This window comes from Thermobia domestica, chromosome 10 (assembly GCF_964235325.1).
Source record: "Thermobia domestica chromosome 10, izTheDome1.hap1.1, whole genome shotgun sequence".
NCBI lineage: Eukaryota > Metazoa > Arthropoda > Insecta > Zygentoma > Lepismatidae > Thermobia > Thermobia domestica.
Window position 1 is genome coordinate 181,662,890 of NC_137463.1, and position 25,843 is coordinate 181,688,732.

At 34.4% G+C, this 25,843-nt stretch overlaps 1 protein-coding gene across 2 annotated transcripts in view; it reads right to left on the reverse strand.

Moving 5' to 3' along the window:
• LOC145662864 (uncharacterized) overlaps nt 1–25,216 on the reverse strand; it is a 48,989-nt gene extending 23,773 nt beyond the window's left edge. Inside the window, exons 1-2 of one of the 2 annotated variants that reach the window (XM_081728805.1) lie at nt 23,964–25,216; nt 8,219–8,332 (exon numbers count right to left, since the gene is read on the reverse strand). In XM_081728805.1, the coding sequence (XP_081584931.1) occupies nt 8,219–8,332; nt 23,964–24,339 (490 nt within the window). In that variant the 5' untranslated portion in view covers nt 24,340–25,216. The remainder of the gene's footprint in view (nt 1–8,218; nt 8,333–23,963) is intronic. The other variant, XM_081728806.1, reaches the window with a different exon arrangement.
• Nucleotides 25,217–25,843: the final 627 nt, after the last annotated feature.

Below are 25,843 nucleotides of genomic sequence, written 5' to 3' on the forward strand. Positions count from 1 at the left end.
TCACACATATACTAACATACAAACATTTTATACCTTGCTTATGTGATTTGCTTATATCAACAACAAAAATAAGTTAACGAAACATAGGGCCAGCATTGTTTAGAAAATGCTATTATTGGTGTTAGCTGGTGTAAATCCCGACTTGTTCTGGCTGACGAAGACCCGAAAAACCTCCAATAAAACTCCTTTAATTGTCGGCGGCACCGCCTTTGAAGTTGGCTCGCTCTAGAGCTCCTAAAACCCTTGGAGAATAAACACCATCTCGGCAACCCCCCTGCAAGCACCAGCACAGCCTGCCTCTAAAGTTCAATCTCTCTTTCTCTTTCTATCTCCCACACACATACTCTCTCTCTCTCTTTCTTTTCCTTCGACAGATATACACAAACTTACCCAAACTTCAGCAAACAACGTGTGGTGATCCCAACCTTTCGTTCCGCCAAGAAAACCTTCTGTCATATTTTCTCTGTTCGCGCACACACACACACACACACGCACGCAAAGATTATATACCACCACACACCTTCCTTTGCACACTTCCATACCATGTGCACGGGATGCATTTTTTATGTGGTCTTTGCACGGTAAAAGTAACACACACACACACACACACACACACATACATTCAAAACAAAAAATAAAAAGAAAGAAACGTGCACGTATCTGTCTGTCTGGTAACAACTTCCTTTATCTATGGGAACATTTTTCTTCATATTCTCTTTTTCTGTTTTGATTTACATTTTACCGTGTTTAAGTCCAAAAACAAAGGGCAGGAGCCAGATTGGGAGACTACTTATATAAGAGAAAGGTTGTAATTCTCTTACATATAGAGAATATATAACTTTTGGAATTCTTAAAATCTTGAAATGAAAGTTTTTAGTTCTGCGTTCCACACATTTTATCCTATTCACTAAAGGAAACAGGTAAATTAGTGAAAGAATTATTATAACAGAATTGGTGGAATGACAATGTGAGAGGAAAACTACGCATAGGAATTTAACGATATATATATATATATATATATATATATATATATATATATATATGTGTGTGTGTGTGTGTGTGTGTGTGTGTGTGTGTGTGTGTGTGTGTGATTTTATTTAAACAGAATATAATGAGGGGATATTTCAGTCTTAGTTTCACCTCAATAAGTGGTATGGTTCTTAGTACAGCATCAATTTTTAGGTTTACAAATTAATTGGTTTATCTCCATTTTCTCGAAAATTGTACATGACATTTGACATTCATGCTTAGGCCTATCATTTTTTTCTTCAGCTCAATAAGATCTAATAATATACGCATATGACTCATCTTTGGATAATGTTCTGCCCGTTAAATGCTACTAATACAGAAGTTTTATCAGTTTGTTTCCTAGAAGGATTGGTACTAAGGTGCATGAATTCTTGATTGATTGATTGGTAGTTACATCCTTTGCCAGCAACAATGTTGTAGTGTGTTTTTTTTTCTTTAGAGGAAACTCTATTCTTAATCATTATTCATAATATTCTGTACGTTAAATCAATATTACATTATTTATTTTAATGTATTATTCTGTTTACTCATTAGTTCCACAGTCTCCATGGACGCTACGACTCGCAACAGCGAAGGTGTACGAGGACCAAACCTACAGTTTAAAGTAGGATCGAGTGTCTACTGCCGGAAACGATTCCGGGACCCCTGGTACCAAAGGCAAGTGCCCTAGCCACTACAGTAGTAAAGAAGGGAATCACTCAACTGAAACAAATTTTCTTCTTCATATGTTGACTGGCAGCACTAATTGAGTATGGACTATTCAGAGCGGATGTACTCACTTTGAAGAAAAGCGACGTCTCCGTCACCAAAGGAGAGAACTGTAACCACTTTAAGAACAGATTAGCCCAGTATTACCCTTCTACGTTCTGTGTGTAATAAACACACACTGACAACTAAAGAGACTGATAGGACACAGTGAAAGTGAAATATTTAGCTAAGACGTCGGTGTTCTGAAGTGAAAGCCTTTCAAACTAGAATAACATTAGACGATAAAAGCTGTTGAACTTTCGAAAGGTAATGAGAAAATTATAGTATGAACTTTTGAAAACGAATAAACGAAAAAAAAAGTACACACATAATTGATATGTTGTTTATTTTTGAGTAAAGTACAAATGTATGTATATGTTTAAGTATACATCTCATGATACATGAAGACTTTTGTGGCTTTGAAGTCAACGAAAATATCTCTGTTGTAACTGGCAGAGTATTTATAAACCTTTGTGGGAGATTTTAAAATAAAAAAAAAAAATCGGGTCTGTCGGCGTCTTTTCTTTCATTCTTGGTCCACGAGAGAAGAAGAGACAAGAGTCCCCAATAAAAACGCTGTCTGTTTATGTTGGAGGAGGCTGTACATAAACGCCGGCAGAGAGATTGGACCCCGTTCCCTTATATCGAGTTCCATGCTCGACTGTAAAACTCTCTACTATTAATGACAGTCGGAACAGAAATGAAAGAGAAAGCCGCACAAAATGTGTAACAAATCCAGACCCTCCTCGAACCCCCTTCTTCACTGTTCTCATCTGGATGAATATGGTTCCTCTTTTATATGAATCAGTTTTTGCTTCAATCTTTCCTTCATTTGTTCCATACAGAGCATATTTGATGGGTTTAGAGTAGTAGGCCTATTGCTGATAAAATTAGAGTAATTCATTACTCGAATAATAGATCTTTCGAATATACTACTAAAATGAAAATCTATTCGAAAAAAGTAATTAATCTTTTGCTTAGTTTGTCGCAACTTTGTACTCTTCCCAATCTTAAGCCAGACACTTCATTCCATGCACTTTTTCTTCACTACATGTTGTTTTATTTGATTGCCATACTTCAATTGCGGCTTACCTCTGTATCTTTTCTTCGATTCTGCCATTTCCTATATAACTAATAGCATGATTCCTCCAGGTCTTATACCAGTCCAATCATGATCTCTTCTCTCTTTTTCGAAATAGTCTTTAGATACCCTTCCTTTTCTTCTGTCATTTCTCTGGTCTGTAAAGCGTTCTCATAGTGAGGAGCCCGATCTACAGGAAAGATATAGGCGTTCCTGCAGTCAGAGATGTACTCATTAATCAACTCTATAGCTATGGAACCCGGAGGTTCAATATCGCGTTCACAAAAGCTCTCCATTGACTTCTGACCTTAGCCAACTGGATTCAGTTTCTACTTTGTATTCCTATTTATGCGAGACCCATCTTAATATTGTCCTCCCATCTGCAACTAGATCTTCCTAGTAGTCGTTCTCCGATTGGATTTCCAGTTAAAACTTTGAAAGCATTCCTATTTTCTCACGTTATTGCTACATGACCATTTGCATTTGCATTGCCCCCCCCCCCTGAGTTTGAGATGTATATAGATTTTGTCAATAGAATAGTAGTAAATCAGAGAAAAATGCGAAATTTTACTTATATCAAGGGGTCTTGCCCCCCCAAGCAAAATCTGAAATGACGCTCCTGGTCCAAATATTCGTCTCAGAATTCTATTCTCAAATACTTTCAATCTGCCTTTTTTCCTTCAGAGTAAGCGATCATGTTTTGCAACCACACAGCACAACAGCCATGATTATCGTTTTATACATTTTAAATTTCCAATTCCTGGACAGAATTCGCGAAAACAAAACTAACAAACCAAAACCATACCCACGAAGCCGGTTTTCCTGCTTTCGAATGTCGACTGAAAGCAGAAAATTCATATTATTATTCAGTTGTTTTGTCATCATGGACGTAGACATGAATTTATTTCGGAGGGGTATTCAAATTTAATATGAGCATAAATTATATTAAAAACTTGTAAAATTAGCCCTAAAATTAGACTTAATTTATAGAAAATTTGAGATTTTGGGGGATCTGAACTCCCACGACTCCCATCCTGTGTACGTCCTTGCCTGCAGTAGCAATGAGCAACTGCGAAAATCTTTAGAGTATCATTCAAAGAGTATACATTTCTAATGAAAGGTAACAGAAAGCCATCACCATATATTTCCCAAGAACGCATATAATGAGATTATAAGTGTAACGTATAATTATTTCAATATTCGAAACGAATAGTAGGGTATTCGAAACTCCCTCATGGCTATATAGTTAGCGTGTATGCCCTCCGCGGTGTTTCCCAGCAGTTCATGTAGTTCAGATCCCATATGCTAACCTGTCCATGGTGCTCCAAATCAACCAATCGGATAGCAGAAAAATGTTTGAATAATTATTCAAAAACTAATATTCGAATTATTTGAACAGCACTAGTTTACAGACAGAGCAGGCTATCCCCAGCCCGGCTGAAACTGAGGTAGATATTATGATACTTTGCTGCTGTGTTCTGACATGCCTATCACTTGCATGTTTTTAGGAATATTTCATGTAGGTATATAAAAGTTTACGTTTAAGGATTACTACTACCTCAGTCTATACTATCTCCGGTATTTCCATACGAAGTGTTTTTTTTTTTCTACACCATTCTAATTTAGTGAAATTTAAATCGAAAATTTCCAAATGAAGATGATCGAGATTAGACCCAAAAATGTTACTAATGGATATGAGCAAACTATTGATTTAGTATTTTCTTGCGAATATTGAAGAGGATTTCGGGAAGAAAAGAACGTGCTTAATTAACTAGACTGATAAGAGAAAAGGGTAGATTTGCAGGCAGGTACTTGAGTCTCTTGGCAACAATCTCTCATGGCTTCTCTACCCTAATCTGAATACAGTTCCTTGTACACACCAGTTTATTTCCTGATTACGAGTCTACCTTCTACTTCGTTGACTTTACTAACGATACTGATCGTTACATACATCCTATAAGCAACAGCTATGTATGGAACTCCATTAATTCTACAATTCATGTTGATAAACACTAGATGATATCGATATTCACGAATTTAAAAGAGTACTCCTTACAAAGACGAAGAATATTCAATCAGAATGCCAATTGGAGTTGGGGGAACTGATGTTTGTTTCAAAATGTCAATTGAAGTTATCAGAATTGATATTCAACATTCAGAATTTCAATTGGAGTTGGAGGAACAGCGACGCAATTACGCTAGTTGTCGTTCGGGACAAGAACTCGCCTTAGCGCCCCCTGACCAACCAAACCAAAACGCTCCCCCAAATATCTGCCCAATTTTGTGCTCTCCCAATCCGGCACCCGGGCAGAGGCGGATCCAGGACCGACTTCTGGAGGGGGCGGTGGGTTGTCATACTGCTACTTAGAGCTACTTTTAAGAACTTCAAACTCTGGGATTGGTTTTATTTATATACCCCTATACATAAAAAAGAAAGTTTCCTCTTCTGGGGGAAGCGATCACCCCCCTGGATCCGCCCCTGCACCCAGAGCATGCAGCCCCGTTTGCTCCCATATTTACGTCACTGTGGATGTATTGGTATTTAGTCTTCACATCGCAAAGGCATTATTATCACAAGTATTTTCTGTTACTGGCAGATTACTGAAAATTGAGAAACTTTTGTTAATCATTAATCTCTTGCTGTAATGCGTTTTTTTCGCTTATCAACGGGGATCATGTTCTTATCTCCCTCTTTATTACCTTATATCACATTCCTAGTAAAACAATTTCTTTATATCACAAAAAAGATATTTATATTCAAATTCATGGATTACGTAATTTTTAGAACATTAACACGTAAAATCATATTTATATCTTGCATTGCGCACATCCTTCCCTACGGAAATTTTCATTCATCTTACGGGAATATACCATCTTTAGAGAGGAATCTCTTCCTAATTTCCCCTCACAATTCCAATAATATTGCTCTAAACAATTCCTTTTCCTCTTTTAACTATTTCTGTTGTTTCTCACTTCCAAAACCTTTTTCTAAATTTCTAATTTATTTTCCGTTCTACCCAATCTAAAGTTTTGTTTCTCCTCCATATTCACATCTCGAACGCTTTCAGATTTTTTTCTTTAATATCTCTTCTGTAACGTTCACGTTCCTGCTCTGTGCAGTACAATACTCAATATCAAACACGAAAGAAGGTTAAGAATATTGTAGTAGTCCTTCTTAAAAGCGAATTACATGTCCGAAATCTGTATGTATGTATATGAGTGCAGGTTAAAAAATATATATATATATATTCCTTTATGTAAAATGGCATACTTATAACATCTCTCCTTCCCTCACTCCTCTTTTTCCCTTTTAATAACTTCATTGATACAGGATATCATATCTTATGGTGAAGCCAAAAGATAGCTGGATGGCTGCACACACATATACATATTATATAACTAACGCTAAGTAAAGAGAACCAGTCCTTCCAGGTAACCAACGGATAAAATAAATAACGCTAAAGAATATCCAAACAGAAAAGAAGCACATTATGTCCCGTGGTGACCATCTCTCTCTAATCTATGCGTCTCAAAAGTCAATTACAAGTATCACTCGTTCGGCTCAAGAGCGTCTTCAACCATTCACAGACCGAGGTGAGGTATGGTAAAACCAACGTGGGCTTTGTTATTCCATATCAACAGGAGTAGAGAGAGAGAGAGAAGGTAGTGGTGCGAGAATTGAATGCAATGGAGTGGGGTTTTATTGGTGTGCTAGTGGGAAAGATATAAGTATGCTTCACAGAAGGGGGCCTCTTTTTCACACGCATGCGTATTTGTGTATTTTGAATCTTGAGCGAACAAGATCTGGTTACACCACACGGGTTTCGCCATAATGAGTTCAGTACTATTAGCAGCAACGAATATAACACGTTGTCCAGTAGAAAAAATACTATTACTATTATTACTAGTATGATACTACTGATATTAATAATAAAAGCTGTTGAGACAAGTTTCTTCTTTTTCTTCTTCTTCTTTTTTTACAAATATCGTTGAGCTTTCTATAGCTTATATTTGCCCCCTTCCCTTCACCGCAGATACTTGTATGATACCGGCTTCTTGACTTCAACAACCAAAGAGAAAAATGGAGGCTAATACCCGTATGGAAAGATAGACCAATTTCTAAACTAAATAATAATAATAAACATTATATTGATTTATTTGCTAAGAAATTTACTAATAAATTTACTGACTTTCGTGGTTGCAGAAGAACTTTTAACCTTAAATTAACGGTTGGAAAGTTTGTTCAATCGTATTTTTCCCGTAATTTTTGTTCTGAGTAGAATTAAGTTTGTCTTTTCTTTCTTTGGAAATTTTACCCAACTTTGATGACGGAAAAAAAAGTTGCACACGAAAAACTTTCACGTATTTAGTAAGTAAGTTAAGATTTACCTCTATACGGAGTTTGGCCAAGATTGTATGCGTTCTGTAGATTACATAAGATAAATACCCTTCTTGTGATTGGTCTTTTCAAGTAAGAATCAAATGAAGGATGATGAAAAAAAAATAGTGAGAGAGAATTATTAATTTCCTATTTTGCATGTTAATATGGTAATGCAAAACTCTATAATACAAGAAACTAAGTTCGACTCCTCATTGAGAGGTTAATATTTTTGACATCGCTTGGCAGTGGAGAGCCAACTTCAATACTATAGTGTAGAGAGTTTAAATACGTTGTATCATCATTAAATTTGCGCCATGTCACCGGGTATAGATAATCCTACGTTGGCTACAGCATGGTAAAATAAGTTTTTTTTTTTTTTAATCGAAATCATTATAAATAATCACTCTACACATGAGCCCCTGCAGTATTTTTAACCTCTAAAGAAGGGCGCTTTTCTATAATAATTTGCGTGACCTATTCTGGTTCAATTACTGTGCGCTTATTGTATCTGAGAAATTCAGAGCGTGAGAAATGGCCCTTCTTTAAAGCAACAAAGCTTCTAAGCAAATGTTGTTCGGACAATACAAAAGCAAACAAAATTTGTTTGTTTAGCGTTTCTTTTAAGCACCGTCGCTATAAGAGATATGGACCTCAGTTTGAGGTACAGTCCAAATCACCGTAATGCATTCCAATTGTTTTTATGCTCTCCCACCAGGAATCGAATCCAGGATCATGCGCACACCAAAGGCACATGTGTTAGGCACAAGAACAGTGAGGGCAACCGGACAGAATATTAAATTCTCTCTCTCTCTCTCTCTCTACGTTCGAATAGCCAAAATTCCAACTAAATTATAAAAAACAGAGGAAACGATCTAAAAGTCAGGTTAATTTTTTGAAGAATTCAATTTTAAAACATTGAATTATATAGTTTACACGTTGCTAACCAAAGACTTGAATAAGATTAAAATTAATGTACTTACTTGACTTGGTTCGAGGCTCTCGTGGTCCATCTACAGTCACCTTAATAGCTTTGGTGTAAGTGGCTATTTGGAAGGGAGTCGTGCTGACCATGATGGTGAGGGAGAAACTTTTTCCTACAAAGAACAAGCATAGAAATAATAAAATAGGTTGTCATTTTTAGTCTATAACACAAGTTATGGACATACTTAATAAAAGCACGTATAAATAAATATTCCTATGCAAATAAATTTTCTAATCTTAATATTATTTGATATCCTTAACTACTGCAACTTGCATGGGCCCCTTGTTTGTCACATTGCATACGATGTAGGATCATCTCAAAGGACAAGACACTATGAAAAATGTTTAATCAATTAAACACCCATAGCGTCAGGAATATAAAAAAAAAATGCATAGGCTATATAATTAAAATTATAAATAGGCCTATTATTTAGCATAAACCAGTGGTGGAAGTATAGGTAATAACATAATAGAATTTTAATTCATATGTTCTCGGTTCAGTTCTATGATCTGAATTAAATCAGTTTCGAGTGTCCTATTACACCAATCATATGTCCTGATGTTGCTGTAAATAAAAGTGTTAGTGAGTTCTTTCCTCACTTCTTTCTTTGACAATATGAATGGCAAAGGTTCTAGCCACAAATTTATTTACTTTATCTCGTACACACAAGTTTATCCAGTTTATTTACTTTATCCCGTAAAACTACAATGAATCACTGACTGATATGCTGTCACAGCGTCCTTATTAAACTACAATGAACCTAACATGAGGAAAGGTTAAAATTAAAATAAACAATAATTGACCTTATGATTTGTTAAGCATTCTATTGAAAAATCTTTCAGTGTACACATTAAAAGTTGAACGCAAAATGTGCAATACACTGATAGATATCCAAGATATTGTTTATTGTCCATTAATTAGCGAAAATTAGTTGTTAATCTAACTAAACTTTAATAAAAGTAGAGCTATTATTTCATTATAAGAATAGAGCTATTCATTTCGAGACAATTTTACAGCAGTAATATATTCGTTGTATGTTATATAATTAATTATGCTCACGAATTTCGAATTTCTACAGTTGGAGAGATATCTCAATGAACAGGTAGTATCTCAATGAACAAGTCATCAGTGAGGAAATGGTGCATTATGTTTAATCAAGGAAAAACCAGCGTACATGATGAAGATCAGAGTGGGAAGCCACGAAGTACTAAAGAATCTGACTTGGCACCAAATGATTTTCACTTATTCACGAAACTTAAGGAATATTTGGGTGGAAAACAGTTCGCAAACGATAAGGGACTCAAGAAAGCAATGACGGTCTGGCTCAAATCTTTGACGGCAGATGGGTATAACACCGGCATAAAAAAAAATGGTCCTACGTTACAAGTGTCTTGACAACTATGAAGATTACATAGAAAAGTAGAATAAGGTCCTGTGGCTTTGTAAATAAAGTTTTGTTCTGATATCTTTTATTTTTATTTAACCATGCCAAAACGTTTTTCACTTTCTGCACGACTCTACATTGTTGAAATTCTTCAGTAAGATAACTTCGAATCGCTGGCTAATAAACTAATATAACAAAGTGCACAAACAAAGAAGTTACGAAATACACAGCCGATCATTCCATTGGAAATGAGTGTAAACACAGCATTTGGATGCAGAGGACAAGTGTATCCTATAAGCCTGACTTGCATTTAATTTGTCAAATTAGTTATTCAGTAGCCAGTGATAGGCTTGGATTGTTTTAAGACGTCCACTTTTTTCGTTTCTAAAGAATACTGATGTGTTTATAAGGGCTGATGTTACATTTTAAACGTTATTTGTTTTTTAAAAAAATAAATTTCTATTGGTAGTTTTACGGCTAAATTTATACTATTTTCAACATTAATTTCACCTAAATGGTTTGATGTAAAAAAGTAAACGCTCAAACATGTTATTGTGTAGTCAACTGAACGTCTAGTCGTCTGCAACCAACCAAACTTTCGTGAGTGTTGGGTTGTATAAGCAATAGGCACGCGATGATTATTATTTCGATATAACTAACTTTATTAATTTACAGTAAAACGATAAGCTACAATAAAGATTAGTCTATGTGAAAATCTTGAATTGTAATTATACCGTTTACATTTCTGTATAAAGTTTCAGAGCTCTAGTTGAAATAGAAGAGTGTGAAATAGAAGTTGTAAGATTTGTCTCTAGCCAACAGGAAAGTAACCTAAAAAAAGCATTGTAAAAATCAACTTATTGAATAGCTTATTGTTTTGATATAAGGAATGACCATATTGTAACAAACATTCTCATTTGTGTGCTTTTTACCCGGTTGATTACGCCGAGTTGTAGCGTTTGAGATTACCTCTCTTTAGGACAGTATTCCTTTCGTTGCCTTCTCCTCGCATCTCGTGATCAAAATACCAATATCTTTTTTTTTTTTTTTAAATCATTAGGCCGCGGTGTCTAAGTAGTAGAGCGTTCACCTCTGGTGCATGGGGTCCCTGGTTCGATCCAAGTTCACGCCAAGTGAACTTGATGGTGGACAAACACCATGTGCATGGGTTTTCTCGGGGTTCTCCCGTTTCCTCACACTTTCTGCATTCCGCCATTTCATTCATTTCTGATAATCACCGCATCCTCTTGCCTATCCGGCATAAACGTGGGACGTAAGACTCAAGGATTTCATTTCTATTAAAGGCAGAAACAGTTATGGTTCAATACACATGCCTTCGAGAAAAAGAAGAAAAAGAAGTTATGTTGTTTCGGGATTTTTCTGGATATATCTTGCTTTCAGTGGATTCTAATTGAAAAGGTTTTCTGTTAGTAATCTGTAATTATGCAAGAAAAAAAGTTAAATACATAGATATTATTTTACGGTAAGCTGATTTTTGATTTTAATAATAAAAATGTGGTAAAGAAAATAAAGAGAAAGAATAATCTTAACAATTCCATTTCAAAAACTTGAAAGGCTCTTCCTATTATAAAATCATTTTTCATTCATGGATTAAAAAAAAAAAAAAACGAAAGAAAAGAAATGTATTTTCACGCCTATTAGATTTGTTTTCTTTAGACTTACCACTTATAAAAATTTTATGAGATTTCACAATCAAACTGATAGTCGACGTAGTAACTTCTTTCGTATGTGAATAATTGCTATTAGTGCTTTGTTTGTCTAAACTATGTGTTCTCATTTGAACTTCTGGAGACGAAACGAAATAACTTTCAGCACTACTTATCAATATATAGGCCTACCTATCGTAAGAAAAAAAAATAACGTTACTGAGTTGTTTAGAACAAGTAGTAAAAATACCAATAGATTTTTTTTTTAATTTAAACTGTAGATGTACATATCCCGAATAACGGTTTAGCAGCCAATGATGATCTTCAATTTTCTATAAACGGCCTTATAGAAATTTTAGATACGAATAATAAACATTCTCAAACTAACACACATTTTTCAGAGGCACTTATATTAGAGGGAATACGGTGTATTAAAATCAGTTTGGTCAATATTTTGTATTTTCACTCTTCCGTTACCGTAGTAAATAAATAAGAAGTATAGCTTTCAAGATAATAATTCCTCCTCTCCTGTAATATATATAATTCTTTTTTCCAGTTTTCAAAGGGGAAAATGTGAATGCCTCCTAAATATGTACTAGGTATTTTACTCTTTCTATTTTCAAAACATTGAAGTCTTTCAGATTCAAATTTTATATGTATGTATATACAAAAACCAAAGCACAGTACATTCTAATAAATTGTTGTTTTTTTAAAATCCCTATTTCCCACGGAATCTTACATTTCCATGTTCAATTTTACTCTCTTCCCAGCATCCCTCACGCCTCATATCGGCTGCAAAACGTGATGTAAAACAACAGAGGATTCAGATTAAGGGTGGACGAAGAACGCGAATTTGTAGGGGGGGAGAGAAACGATTCATATATATATACACACAGGGTTGGGAGTGACTTAAATTTGTTCCTGATTTCAAGCTATACAAGGACTTGGGGAGGGGAAGGGAGCGGGAGAGGCGCATGCTAAAATTTACACAATTCTGTCTATCTATTCAGCAAGCTAGGGAAGAGAACCCTCTTACAGATTTTTTTTTTTTTTTTTTCAGAGACGGGGTTAATATTGGCTGCGATGAAAACGAAAACCAACTACCATTATTCCAGTGTGCTCTGTAAGACTGCAGTGATAGAGAACACGCTTATAGTAAACAGTCTACCATGAATGTTTGGACTCTAAACGCATTCAAAGTTTTGAAATTATATATATATATATATATATATATATATATATATATATATATATATATATATATATATATATATATATATATATATATATAAATTATAGTAATTAGTTCAAAGAGTAAAGGAATGATTTTAATAAATAAGAACAAATAGACCTAAACAAGAAATAGATTAATGTAGAAAAATTCATGCTATTAAAATATACTCGATGCAAAATCGCTTATCGTCTCTACTACCGTACTACCTAAGAATATTTGTATACTCGCTTTCGGATTGCTTAGAGAAATTGTTTTTAATTGATTTTATCAAACTTTATTGTACTGACCAGCGGCAGTTGTTGGCTCAGACATCAGTGGTACAGAACAAAAGATGGAATCAAATTACCCGTCAATCATTCCAATCCATATATTAAAAAAAAAAAACTCATCGAGTCAAGGGCCACTACCCGATACTCAAAATAAAACCTAAAAAATAACCGTGATCGTGACTTTATTGTGAATACATAGTGATGTGAATTAGTGATTTCTTTTTCCTGAAAATTCGTCAAAATCTAAGTTCCATTTCGTTTTCATTTACTGAAAGAAAATTATAGCACATAACTTACTCTTTGTTACGTCTGTCCTTGCCAAAAAAAGAAAGAAAAGAAAAAAAGAAAAAGAAAGAAAGAAAAAACCTTACTAGGTCCAGATCTGTTCTGAACCCATGATTGACATGTCTATGGAGATGGCCGTGAGTGATTGACCCCATACTCTATAATGGTTTTGGTCGCAACTTAGGAAGATGGCCTATTTCTGTAAAATTTAGGTACGTTGCGTACTGTTATTTCAGCAGAGATTTTTTCCTACACTTTGATCTTTAACTACCGTGTCAATTTAGACTGACCATAACTTAAAAAAAAAAAAAACTCTTTATTCACAATAGTTACTGTATATTTTTCGGTAGTCTTGCAATCTATTTCCACGTATTTTAATTATTGCAAATGGGATAGATGCGTAGATTATAGTAAATTTCGAAGGAAAAAGTTGATTTGGTAAAATTTAAGATTATATGTTATGTTAATAGTGATAAAGATAACGTTTTATATTACATTATAATTATTACACGGTATTTTCCTTGATACTTCTTTAGAAGAAAACACTCAAATTGTGATTATTGTGAAACTGAAAATTCAGAAGCTTTGTTTATGATATTCAAAGTTCACTAAAACTGAAATTATCCTAAATAGTGTCTACCAGTAACGGACAAAAATTATATTTAGAACGTAAGTAGTTTCTAAACTATATCGTAAGTATCGCCATCAAATACGGTAAGAGGAATGAGATTTGATGACTAAACCTGTAGTGGGGCAACCGATTCCAAGTTTGATCCAAGGTAGAGCCCATATTTTTTGTTTATTTTAAGTCAAATCTATCGATTCCTAATCCTAAATTAAGCCACTTTTCATTCTTTAATATCGCTGTACCTTATAAGACTTACTTCAAAACAAAAATAAAATATTAAAACATTACGACATACCTTTGAATATTCTTTATATTAGACACAGAACACAATGTGCATTTTGGGAAAGATTTGAAGCATCTGTTATGTGCAATTTTACGTTTTTAACTGTGTTATAGAAGTAACTTTGCTCCTTCACTACATTTTTCATAATTTTTAAAATTTTATTGAATAAATAAAATATAATAAAGAATATTAAGAATTTAAAAGGAAGCCAGATAATCTATGAACCGCTATTAAACAAACTAATAACAGTTTCTAGATTTTTCTTCTCATAAACCTAAAATCTGGAATTGTAATTTACAACATAAGTGTCGATCATTCCTCGAAATTCTCTACCATATGAATACATTTTGGTCAATAGTATAGTTGAAGAATGAGACTCAACTTGTGCTTCAGTCTTGCGCCTATTCCTTGCTTTCGTGTCCCTTCCCAAGCAAAAACTGACATAATCACGCTAATGGGTTGTAAACATTATAAGTTTTTAAGTAGTCTACTTCTCGAAAAATTCGTATTTTGACATTTTTCATATCATCTGCTTTCTGGAATTTTTATATTGTTGTCATTGAATCATTAAAAATAAATAAATAAATAAATAAAAGTGGGCTTATACAAGTAGCCCGATATATGGCTTCTTAAATCTCCGGAAATCGGCCATTTTTTGGCCAATATCTCGGGAACGGTAAGAGTGACGCGAAAAATTCCATCACTTTCTTAGATAGTTTTTGATGCTCTATCAAATGAAGGGCTCAAAATTAAAAAAAAAAAATCGCAAATAACAGACAGACGGACAGACAAACAGACACACACGCAGAGACATAGAGAAGTCAGTAACGACCTTTTTAAGTTCGTTGAAAATGTTTCCGGAACATTCTTGGACTATTGATTCAACTTGTATTTTAAGAATAGTTTTTTAACATTAAGAGTCTTCGGCCCGGCGAAATTAAAATACCGCTAATTTTACAGTAATAGTGTGATATCTTTAAATAGATAGAATATAATTGAAATATGGAACAAGAGCGCCCTAGACAATATTATTTTGCGTGAGGTACCGTTATCACAAGTCACCTAGCGGCTTTCCGTTTTCAGCTGTTTAGAAACGCGAAAATAAATGCCGATTTTCAAAATGGCTCGAAATCGAAAGCAGATAAGTGAGTCGTGGTAACGGTATCTCATGTAAAATAATATTGTCTAGGGCGCTCTTGTTCCACATTTCGATTATATTTTATCTATTTGAAGATATCACATAATTACTGTAAAATTAGCGGTATTTTAATTTCGCCGGGATGAAGACTCTTAACAGTATTCAGTACTACGTCATGATCCTCTCATATTTCAAGCTCATTACTTATTTGAGGTAATAGTTTTCTGTTTCCTTTGGAATGGAGTGGAACTTTAATAGTTACTGGTTTCTTCTCCAAGTCTAGCTAAAATGTTCCTTACTTTTTCAAAATAAATTTACATTGTACATATATAAACGTAATACTTCTATAATAAAAATAATGTAAAAGTTTTTAAATAAAAAATTGTCACAATTTTATTAATTTTATATTTCACCATGTAATAATTATGTATTGAACATAAATCTTCTTTTGAAAAATTTTGAATTTCTACATTTTTATTTTAAGTGTCTAACGGTATTAAATTTAATTATCAGACTATTTGTATACCAGAGAATTAAATGTAATAAAATGTATTTATTGATTTTTTTTATAAACTGATTTGAAGGAAGAAAAAAAAAATCCTTAAAATCAAAACATTAGAATTTCAATTTTATAAGTAAACAGAAAAATGACTTCCCATTTAAATCAATGGGCTATAAACAAAACAAAATTAAAAGTAAAAAATGAAACAGATTTATACCGTAAAAAGTCTCGAATTTTATCAAATTGTGACTATTGTGAACTGTTCCTTATAAATACAGTACATTGGAAAGACAGAGAAAGTGTAGTCATCTTTCTGATTTAAAAAAAAAAATTAAAAAAAAAACTTTTTTGCTAGCCTATCAGTTTTAATTAAATTTTCGCAAAATAAAAATGTTTCAGTATAAATTTGCTTATTAAGGCTTAGTATAAAATTAAAATCAAAGAAGTTGTTTTATACACTTATGAGCAATACCGATTATTTTTTAACAGTACTAAATATTTAGTTTGTTGATTTCAGAACGAGTTTGTACGTATATTATTTGGATTATTTTGATGATTGCCTTTTTCGCAAATACAGTAACTTAGTTAAAAAAAAAATAGGTGCATCACATTTACTTAATTTAGCCGCATATATGTGGGATTATGTAGAAATAACCATGTTTAATTATTACTTGGAAAGCTATACACTTTGGGCTGGGGAGGGAAGGAGGAGAAAATTACATTGAGTACATTACCATCATAAATGAAACTAATCACAAACTTATTGAGCTAACAGCAGAACTCCTGAATCAATCACTGAACTGTTATAATCATTTATGATGACGAAGTTGTTATCTATTTACAAGCAATTTTCATTTTATGTTGTTTATATTTCGGAATCCATAAATGTGATACGAAATCAATATATAACATCAGTTTTGCTTCTTCTTCCCCTTCAATGCCTCATTGGAAACTAAATTTCAATAGTTAAGAAATAGATGCTGTATATATATGTATGAAATTTTGTGGAAATTGTTAATGCAAACTTTGCATTCAACAAAATCAGATATGGAATAGCCTTTTAGAAATTAAGAATTCACTCCACTCAATTTAAGAAAGCTTTTATACTCCAAAAGAAAGGGATAAGAATAATCACCAATACTCCATATTATACTTCTTGCAGAACGCTATTCAAAGACCTAAATATTCTGCCACTTCTTTTGGTCCACATTACTTTTGGTCCACAAGAAACAAGAACTGTACAAAAAGAATTCAGATGGAATCTCGTTAATTCGAACTTCGATAATTCGAACAGAAGTCCATTCCCCTTGAAAACTGTATTGAAAACAATAGTAAAAAATCGTGGATAAATCGAACTTTTGAACCTATGTTTTGGATAATTCGAAGTAAATACACTTGATTTTTATTTTTTTTTTTAATGTTAGACAGATGTAAACAGAGAAATACAGTTTTAACGTGTTTTCAGTTATCCAGATGCAGCCATAGGGAAGAGTAATACAAAAGATAAATAGAAAATCTATGTAATGATAAACATGAAGGTGGGTTGGGGAAGAAGTAAAGATAGAGAACGTGTGCCAATCTCATCTTTTTTCAGAATTGGCTGAAAATTTAAGATGAATTATTGATAAAGTCAACCAAATGTTATTAATATCGTATTCCACGCAATACATGAAATTCAGGATTTATTGACCGTACAAAAACAATCAAATTTAAGCAAATGAGGTTTACGACTTCTTAAAAGTGAGAACAGAATATTCAAATTGTTACTGGTGTTTAATTGTTTGGGCTATTCAATGTATGTTGTAGTGTTGTACGTAAATATATTTTCCATTGTACCCGTGTTTGAATTATGTGGAGTCAATGTCATTTGTTAGTTTGCGGTATTCGATCACGCAAATAATAAGCTGCTTTAAAGGTAGTCTACACCATATGAATATGTTTTTGATGTACAGTACTTTGCTTTGTTTTTTGTTATATATGTGAAAATGAATGTTGTTGGATAATTCAAAGTTTTTTCGTGTCCCCTAGGACTTCGAATTAAGAAGAGTCCACTGTACTTTGTTTCCGAAAACAACTGCATATAACTTTTTAGCCTATTGTCTAATAAAATTAAGTCTCTTTCCAAACATGAAAGTTTCAAAAGTCTGTTGCTAAATCATTGTTTTTACAGTGTGGAGGAATACTTGCAAACTGATCTAGGTTCTGCTAGGTCGTAAATGTAAATTTTCTGCATATTATATTTTTCTATATTTTTTTCTAAATCTGTATCTTCTGTATAAGGAAACCACATTTTTTAGGAAATATTGTAAAAATAGTTATTATGATTTTAGTATAATAATATGAAAATATACTTGAATAATCACATCATTGGCATGTTCTATACAATATGACAATCAGCCAATGTCATTGAACGCAATAAAATTCAATTCAATTCAATTCAATTTACCTAAGTGTCTGTCAGACTCTACAGGCCATGACATGAAAGCTTTGTCATGAAAGCTTCGTGTACCCAAGATATAATTATTCTTCTTCCTTTGTAAAGAACTTTTTTTATACGTTCACATTATTTACTTTTAAGGGTGTTCCAGAGCTTGTACCTTTCTATATAACTTAATAAACAATATGATAAATTTGGAAACTAGGCCATATAATACTCACGATATGTTATTAAATGAACTCACATTTGTTTCCAAGACCCTTCCTACTATAGTGAAATTTAACTGTTTGATAATTATAGCGTCATAAACGGCGAAATCATTATTTCGGCCCTTAAGAAATTATCCGGAAACAGTTAATTGAACTGGAATTTGTAGACTCATTATCTCCAGGGAAGTCCATCCCCCTTCCCAAGGTTCATGACTAATGTCCAGGAGACAAGAAATCTCACTAGTCTCGAGAGCAAAAAATAGTTCATCCGAGTCTTAGATCTCAGGAGCCAGTGGAGTATTTAGGATTTTGTTTCGGGGGAGGGGAGTATGCATAAGACGTGAATAAGCACTTATATTTTTCCTCTTGTGTGCCAACAAATTTTAATGAAGTTGTGTCTATAACAAATTTATTTCGGGGGGGGGGGGGGGGCTTGAGCCCGATAGCCACCCCCCTAAATACGCCACTGTCAGGGACTATTGTAGTGTTACATGATTCATACTATAAAGCTATATAAGTAGATAAAACGATTGTGAAAGTACAATAAAGAGTATTTATCAACGTTTAAAGGTAGACAAGTCATTTCACAATATACTTCATTAATCACTATGATTTAAATTAAGGGTGGCCAGTTCTGGAAAATAAATTTTCCGGAACCCGGATTTGAAAAAGAACTTTTTTATTTTATTTTACGAAATTGAGACGAGGAAACATTCTTCAAGAATCGAGACGAGATTAGATCTTCATCAAAATTCATGAGACGAGATGAGAAACCTCATTTCTCGTCTCATCTCGTCTCATGGACAAAAATTTTCACTGATGTACTCTCCTAAATTCTTTGGACAAATGTCCCCACAAAGTCAATATCCACTTCTCAACTTTTTCAGAATGCTTTTGATGTACTATAACCTCCTCCTCTTTCTCTTCATGATGCATTATCTATATAAATTTTATAAATTTTAAGATTTCTTTTTATAAATTTGTAGATTCTTTTTATAAATGTTTCATTTTCCTGTTTTAAATGTTTCATTTTGGTCACTCTGACATCAAATTTTAATGAAGTACTTAAGGTCATAACTAGGTTGCTTATGAGATCAAATGACACGGGAACGAATTGAAACAAACCTCCTGAAATTAAGAAAAAAAACTCTGGACATACGTGTTGTATATATTTTTACGACAGGAGAAAGGCTTTCCAAGAATCGAGACGAGACAAGAAAGAATTCTTCCAACATCGAGGCAAGACGAGATTTCTACTAAATGTGCAAGAAGAGACGAGAAACCCTTATTTCTTATCTCTTCTTGATTTGAGATGAGTTGACTTTGAGTCAAATGTCCCTTTCAGCAGTGGAGCTATATGAGACGGGACTTACTAATTAATCTGGAATCCGAACTACGAGCTCCCGCCGGGAATCGAACCCGGGTCTCCCATGCCAAAGGCGCGTACGCTAACCGATTAGTGCTTTTTGTCTCGTGAACAACACTATCTGTGACGTAGAATCGAATCCTGGACTATTAATTTAAAAAGGCATTTACTGTAACGGTCTTTATTTAACTTTACATTGTCATCATTTACTGTGATAATTTCATGAATGTAGTGGATTCTGAGACACCACTTTCATGAAACCATTTTGAGACAAAACAACCTCATCTCCAGTACGTAACCCCAGTCTTGAATCTTTCCTCCCTTCGATTGTGACTACATCCGCTATCTGAATTACTTTCTAAATTTTAGGAAATTTTACACTTGCTCTTTACTGTGAGAGTGGAATCGGTGCGCTTAGCTTTCTAAAACCTTGCGATTTAATTAAATGTTTTAAAGGCCCAATCCCTAACAAAATCTATAAATGTATTAGATATCCTTCTCTTTGCAGTTCACACAAGCTACTGTAGAAATATCATAAAACTTAATAAATAGAAGAAAATAAAACTATGTTCCGTCATAGCTTACGGTTATTAGCAACATTTGTACAGAGTACACATGTTCTGCTCCATACTATTCCGTGGCTCATTGGATCCATACAGTACTCCTACCCCCACCACCAGTGTTTGAATCTTCATCGCGCTTTTTTTCTTTTCTTTTTTGCATGTCAGGTACAACAGCAAAAAGAAAAATACGATTACAATTTTAGGTGTTATTCTACATCCTCTTTTTTTTCTGTCAAGTGAAGAAGATGAAGTAGGATTTTAGAAACATAAAGACTGTTGTAGATTTTTCTATTAATAAAAAATATAAATAGGTTTACAACTGAAAACTAAACCGATTTCTCTTTAATTAGTCCATAAAGCTATTGCCTTCCCTCAGCTTTATGTCTGGAACTAAATATATGCTAACTAAAATATTTTTTCTTTAAAAATGAAATACTCATATTTAGTTCTAAACAAAACAGAGAGTATAGTTCGAAATGTCAGTGTGGCAAATGATTTTTCTGTATGTGAAAACTTGTAGTGGGGAGGATTTTATCCCTTTATTTTTTATATATTCTTGCAACATCAAACAATAAGATTACATTCAAAGACTGAAGGAAGGGATATACGAAGTTTCATTAAACTCCGAATAAATTTTAGCAGAGTTATAGCGAACAGACGGACGGACAATGACACAAATGCTGGTTGAGTCAATTAGTAGACACTTGCTACTTTCGTTTCAATTACGTATTTATGTATATAGTTTCGGATGTAAGCTTATTTCTAAATTTTATTAATGCAAATAAATCTGGAACACCCTTACTTTTGATCTAGAATCATACTTGTAGTCTTATATTACTATCTTACAAAAAATAAGAAAAAAAATCTAACAATGAAAACATGTCTAAAACTCTAATACTAAATGAAATTGCTGCTCCTTGCATGAAAAGAAAAAAAGTGTACTTGATGAAGATTTGAACATGGCTCAGTTATTGTGAAATAACAATGTTACCCACTGCGCCATTTATTCACATGCTACATTCCTACTATAAACTTTAAACATGCAAGTGATTTTTATGTTCCTGCTGTAGAACTTACCATATACCTGTATCTGTTTTCCCTGCTTGTTATACTATTTATGTTATGTATTGTGTAAACTGCATACGTAGTATATTTTGTCATTTCACCAGAATGCAAGCTTTAAAAGTTTTAATAAGGTCAATTACATTATTAAGCGAACTGATTTTTTCATATTTTCCAATACTTCAAGGGGCAAAAGATACTATCCCGCGAAAAAAGCATGCATTTACTTTTTTGACAGATTATACTGCATATGTGATACAAAAATGCTTTTAAGTAGCGGACTGTATCTATTTCTCTTCTAATAGTTACGCACATGAAAACTTATTCTCTCCCAAAAGCTTAGGCACAAGCTCCTAAATTTATCACTCTTCCCCCCAAAATTTATCATTCTTCCCTCAAAAATTTACCATTCCCTCCAAAATTACCATTCTACCCCTCAAAATTTCTTATTCTTCCCTCAAAATTTACCATTCTCCCTCCCCAAAAATTACCATTTTCACCCAAAAAAAATATACCATTCTTCCTCTCAAAATTTACCATTCTTCTTCCCAAAATTTACCATTCTCCCTTCCAAAAATTATCATTTCACTCCAAAATTTGCCATCCTTCTCAAAATTTACCATTCTCCCTCCCAAAAAAATTACCATTTTCTCTCAAAAATTTACCATTCTTTCCCTCAAAATTCACCATTCTTCTCCCCAAATTTACAACTCTCTCTCTCTCTCTCTCTCTCTCAAAAATTACCATTTCCCCAAAAATTTACCATTCTTCTCAAAATTTACCATTCTCCCTCAAAATTTGCCATTCTTCTCCCCCAAAATGTATCATCTGTTCCCCAAATAAATATCTTTCTTCCCTCAAATTTATAATTTTTCAGTTTCATTGTCCTGTTTTGAATAAAAAATTATGTCACTAAATAATTTCGATGGCGCAATATGCGTTACATTCTAAGACCTGCCTATAGGCCTGTATCATTATTTCAGATTTCGCCAGGAGGGGGAGGGGGAGCAAGATTGACCACCGACATAAGAGTTGCACATCAAACTTAGGGGAGAAGCAATTGCCCACCTGTCCTTCCCAAATGACGCCACTGCTGTAGGAACCTCTGAGAACGCATAATAGTTAGGCAAATAATCTTAATATTACTGATAAGAATACAGTTTGAAATTTAATTACTAATCACGTATAAACTCTACAAACCTTGATAGAATACTCTATAGAACCCAGAATCTTCATTTAACGTTTAATGTGTCTCTAATCGAAGTTTCTTTCTCTCCTCATATCTAAGTTCTGATGATATTGCTCATAAAATGTAATCGAACGCAAAAAGTTCGTTTCTATTACGTCAGAAATGAAAAGAAGTTGTTAAGTGTTATACTGAGGCGAAAATGTTTCAGGGCATGTACAGAGAATGGAAAGTTAGTCTGCGAGTTGCCTACCACTGAAATCAAAATAACCTACTTATGATGACACCACTGGGGATTTGAGCATAAGCAACATGGGGGGGGGGGTTTAGGCCGTTCCCATAATTTTTCTTAAGCGATGTCCAAAATATGTATGAAGTTGAAAATCAATGTTGTGGAGGACCAGGAGAGCACAGTTGTCTTCAACGTTGGGAGGCGGGCAGATTTGAGGCTTATTCTGGGGGGACATCAATTTTATCGTACGTTCCTTTGTGGCAATCGGACAAAAATCACATTTCTCCCCCAAAACACATTTCAAATCGGATTATTGGGGGGGGGAGTCCCCGCAGTTCCAAGATTGGAGGGGACATGTCCCCCTCATACCCTTCTGGATTTTCTCCAGTGAGCATAGGACCTTGTGTATTGCAAAGTGAAACTTAATACCTTAGGTCAAACAAATACGTCAATAGTACTAGTATAAACTTTATAAAATGTAGTATTTTATCGTTTACTAGAAACAAAAATCAAATAGAGTTTAATTATTCAATGTACCAGATCTTATTAAATAGATTAAATTCAGTCAATGATCTCGGAGTTACGTTTGCTTCGAAACTGACATTTAATAACCATGCTGTGAATATAGTTAACGGATCTCTTAAGATGTTAAGGTTCATAATTAGAACTGGAAAAGAATTTAACAATATTACCACACAAACGAAAATGTAGCCTATTACTCCTATGTCCGATCAAAACTGGAATATGCTGCTGTGATCTGGAACCCATCGCAACAGCAATACTAATACCACATGCAAAAAGGTCTAATCTAAATTCATCAAATACTTGTATATAGTATACAAGAGAACTGAAATCTACCGATCTTACGAAAACAACAGACAACTACTTCATCCCCGCACTTGAACAAAGGCGAAATATGATTGATCTGATTTTTCTCCATAAAATAATACAAAACAAGTTCAACTGTATCTGATGTCGACACTATTTCGTGTCCCGAAACTTAAAACTCGTGTTGACAACTCTGGAGTGTTCTGTTAAAAAAAAAAAAAAAAAAAAAAAAAGCAATATATTATTGAAGTAACCAATCTGGAGGATAATGTTCTTTCTTCTTAGAATATATAGAGAACACAAAGAAATTGACATCTGCAATATGAACAACATGTTTAAGTAAAGTATTGTGTAATAGATCAACACTGTAATTGGGCTTATGCCTGCTGTGTTGTTCACAAATAAATAAATACAAATTCTAAGATAAATGAGACCTAAGAAGGAATTAAGAAATAAGACAAACTACTCACCCCTGCCACTTCTTCCAACGAACCGTAGGTCATTGAACTTGGCCACTTGATTCTTCATAACTGCAGTACAATTACGTAGCTCAGCACAATAATTTTCGTCATTACCAGCCCTTATGGTCACCAAGGTCCCGTCCATAACTTCATCGAGGGCCACCACTTTAAACGCAACCGGAAGAGACTTGTTGGACCGCCAATGAGTAGGCAGAACGGTACACAGGAAGTTGGGACTTCCGGTTTGAACCAACTCCCCGTGATGTTCCGCAAGAGCATCTTGGAGTCCAATTTCAGCCAATTCGGATGCCATTCTCTCCTCAATGGTAGCGCCCGATTTGGCCAAATATTGTCCTTGATGGTCCAATTCGGGCGAGAGATGCATTTAGAGAAAAATGCAAATCAACTTCGTAGAAACAAAAATAAAAATAATTCTGACAGTCCAAGAGGTACAAAGTTCAGGCAAAATTACTGTAGTTCTTCGTTTGTTTGTTTCTTTTTCTTCACTGTTTTTATGAATAATAATAAAAAAATAACACTTGTAGAATAACACTTTTGGGTTACTGGGACACACACTCCGAGACTTCAAACGAAGGTCTGTTTCATTATGTTAAGTCACTAATGCCAAGTTGAAAAATTGTCACTTGTCCAGAATTACTTTTGGTATTGCTGTGTTAAAATTCTTGTTCCTTATTTTTGCTTTAACCTTCAACAATACTAGCGCAGTTTTTTTGTTTCTTGCTGTTGTTTCGTGTACTTTTTTCCCCCCTGACTTTCTTCCTGTTGGGAAACTTGTTCAGTGGTTGGTTTGAGAGATGCGCATGAGAAAACTCACCGCGCTGTGATGCGCTGCGTGTGAAGAATTTTTCTGTCACTTCTGGCGAGACGCAAGGCGCTCAGCGTAGACGCCGGCACAAACCATCGGGGGTCCCCGTCAATTTCAAACTCTTTTCCCCCCGCCCTTGAGCGCTCGCTCTCTTTTCCTTCGTTTCGTCACACACAAACGTCGTTCTCGTTGCCGTGACGGAAGATTGGACGAAAAAAAAGGGAACAAAAAAAAAAGTGAATTTTCCGATCTTGCAAGCCGGGAGCTGCCGAGACTGTGCGAAGCTGTTTCTCGCGGAACCGATCTGTGTCACGGGAGAAGCCGAACCCTACTGACGTTAGCCGATAGTTTTGCCTTTGCCCTAGAAGTGGAAAGAAAAACCCATTCCGTCCGTCAATACGCGATTTCTAAAACCTGTTTTAATACGTCCACCAGAACGGAAATTGAGGTCTCCCTTCAGATCCCCCACCTCACCCTAATCCGACCCTTATTCTTTTTTTTTCGTAGTATGTTCCCCTCCCTCTCGCCGCTACAGTTCCACAGTCGCTCTCCCCTCTTCCTTCTAAATATTTCTCCAATCCCTGGCGTTGGTTTGCGTCTGGTTGCTGCGAAGGGGGAAATTGTGGCCAACGGGCGGGCAACCGTCCCTCCTGTCGATGGGATGACGTGGTTCAAGTAGATGGAGAGGTTGGGGGGCAAGATTAGCATACGGAAACCCAACCCACCACCCGCCTCTATAGCCTCGAACCCAGAGATGAATTCGACTTTTTTCTTTCTTTCATTTTTTTTAATCTCTCACTTTGTCTCTCTCTTGACGTTCTTCATCAAAAAGTTGAGTGGTTATTCCTTGGCCACAGTGACGTCGCGTAACTATAGAAATTCTTTGAACATGCATTTGTATAAGGTACAAAATGTTCCATAAGGTCCAATTGTATTTTGTTTAGATGAAACAAGTAACGGGAAGGGTATGACCTTTTTATTTAACTTAGGCAGTGACGAAGATTGTTCTTGGAACATGTAAAGGAAGACAATTATTGATATTTTCTATGCTATTTAGAGATTC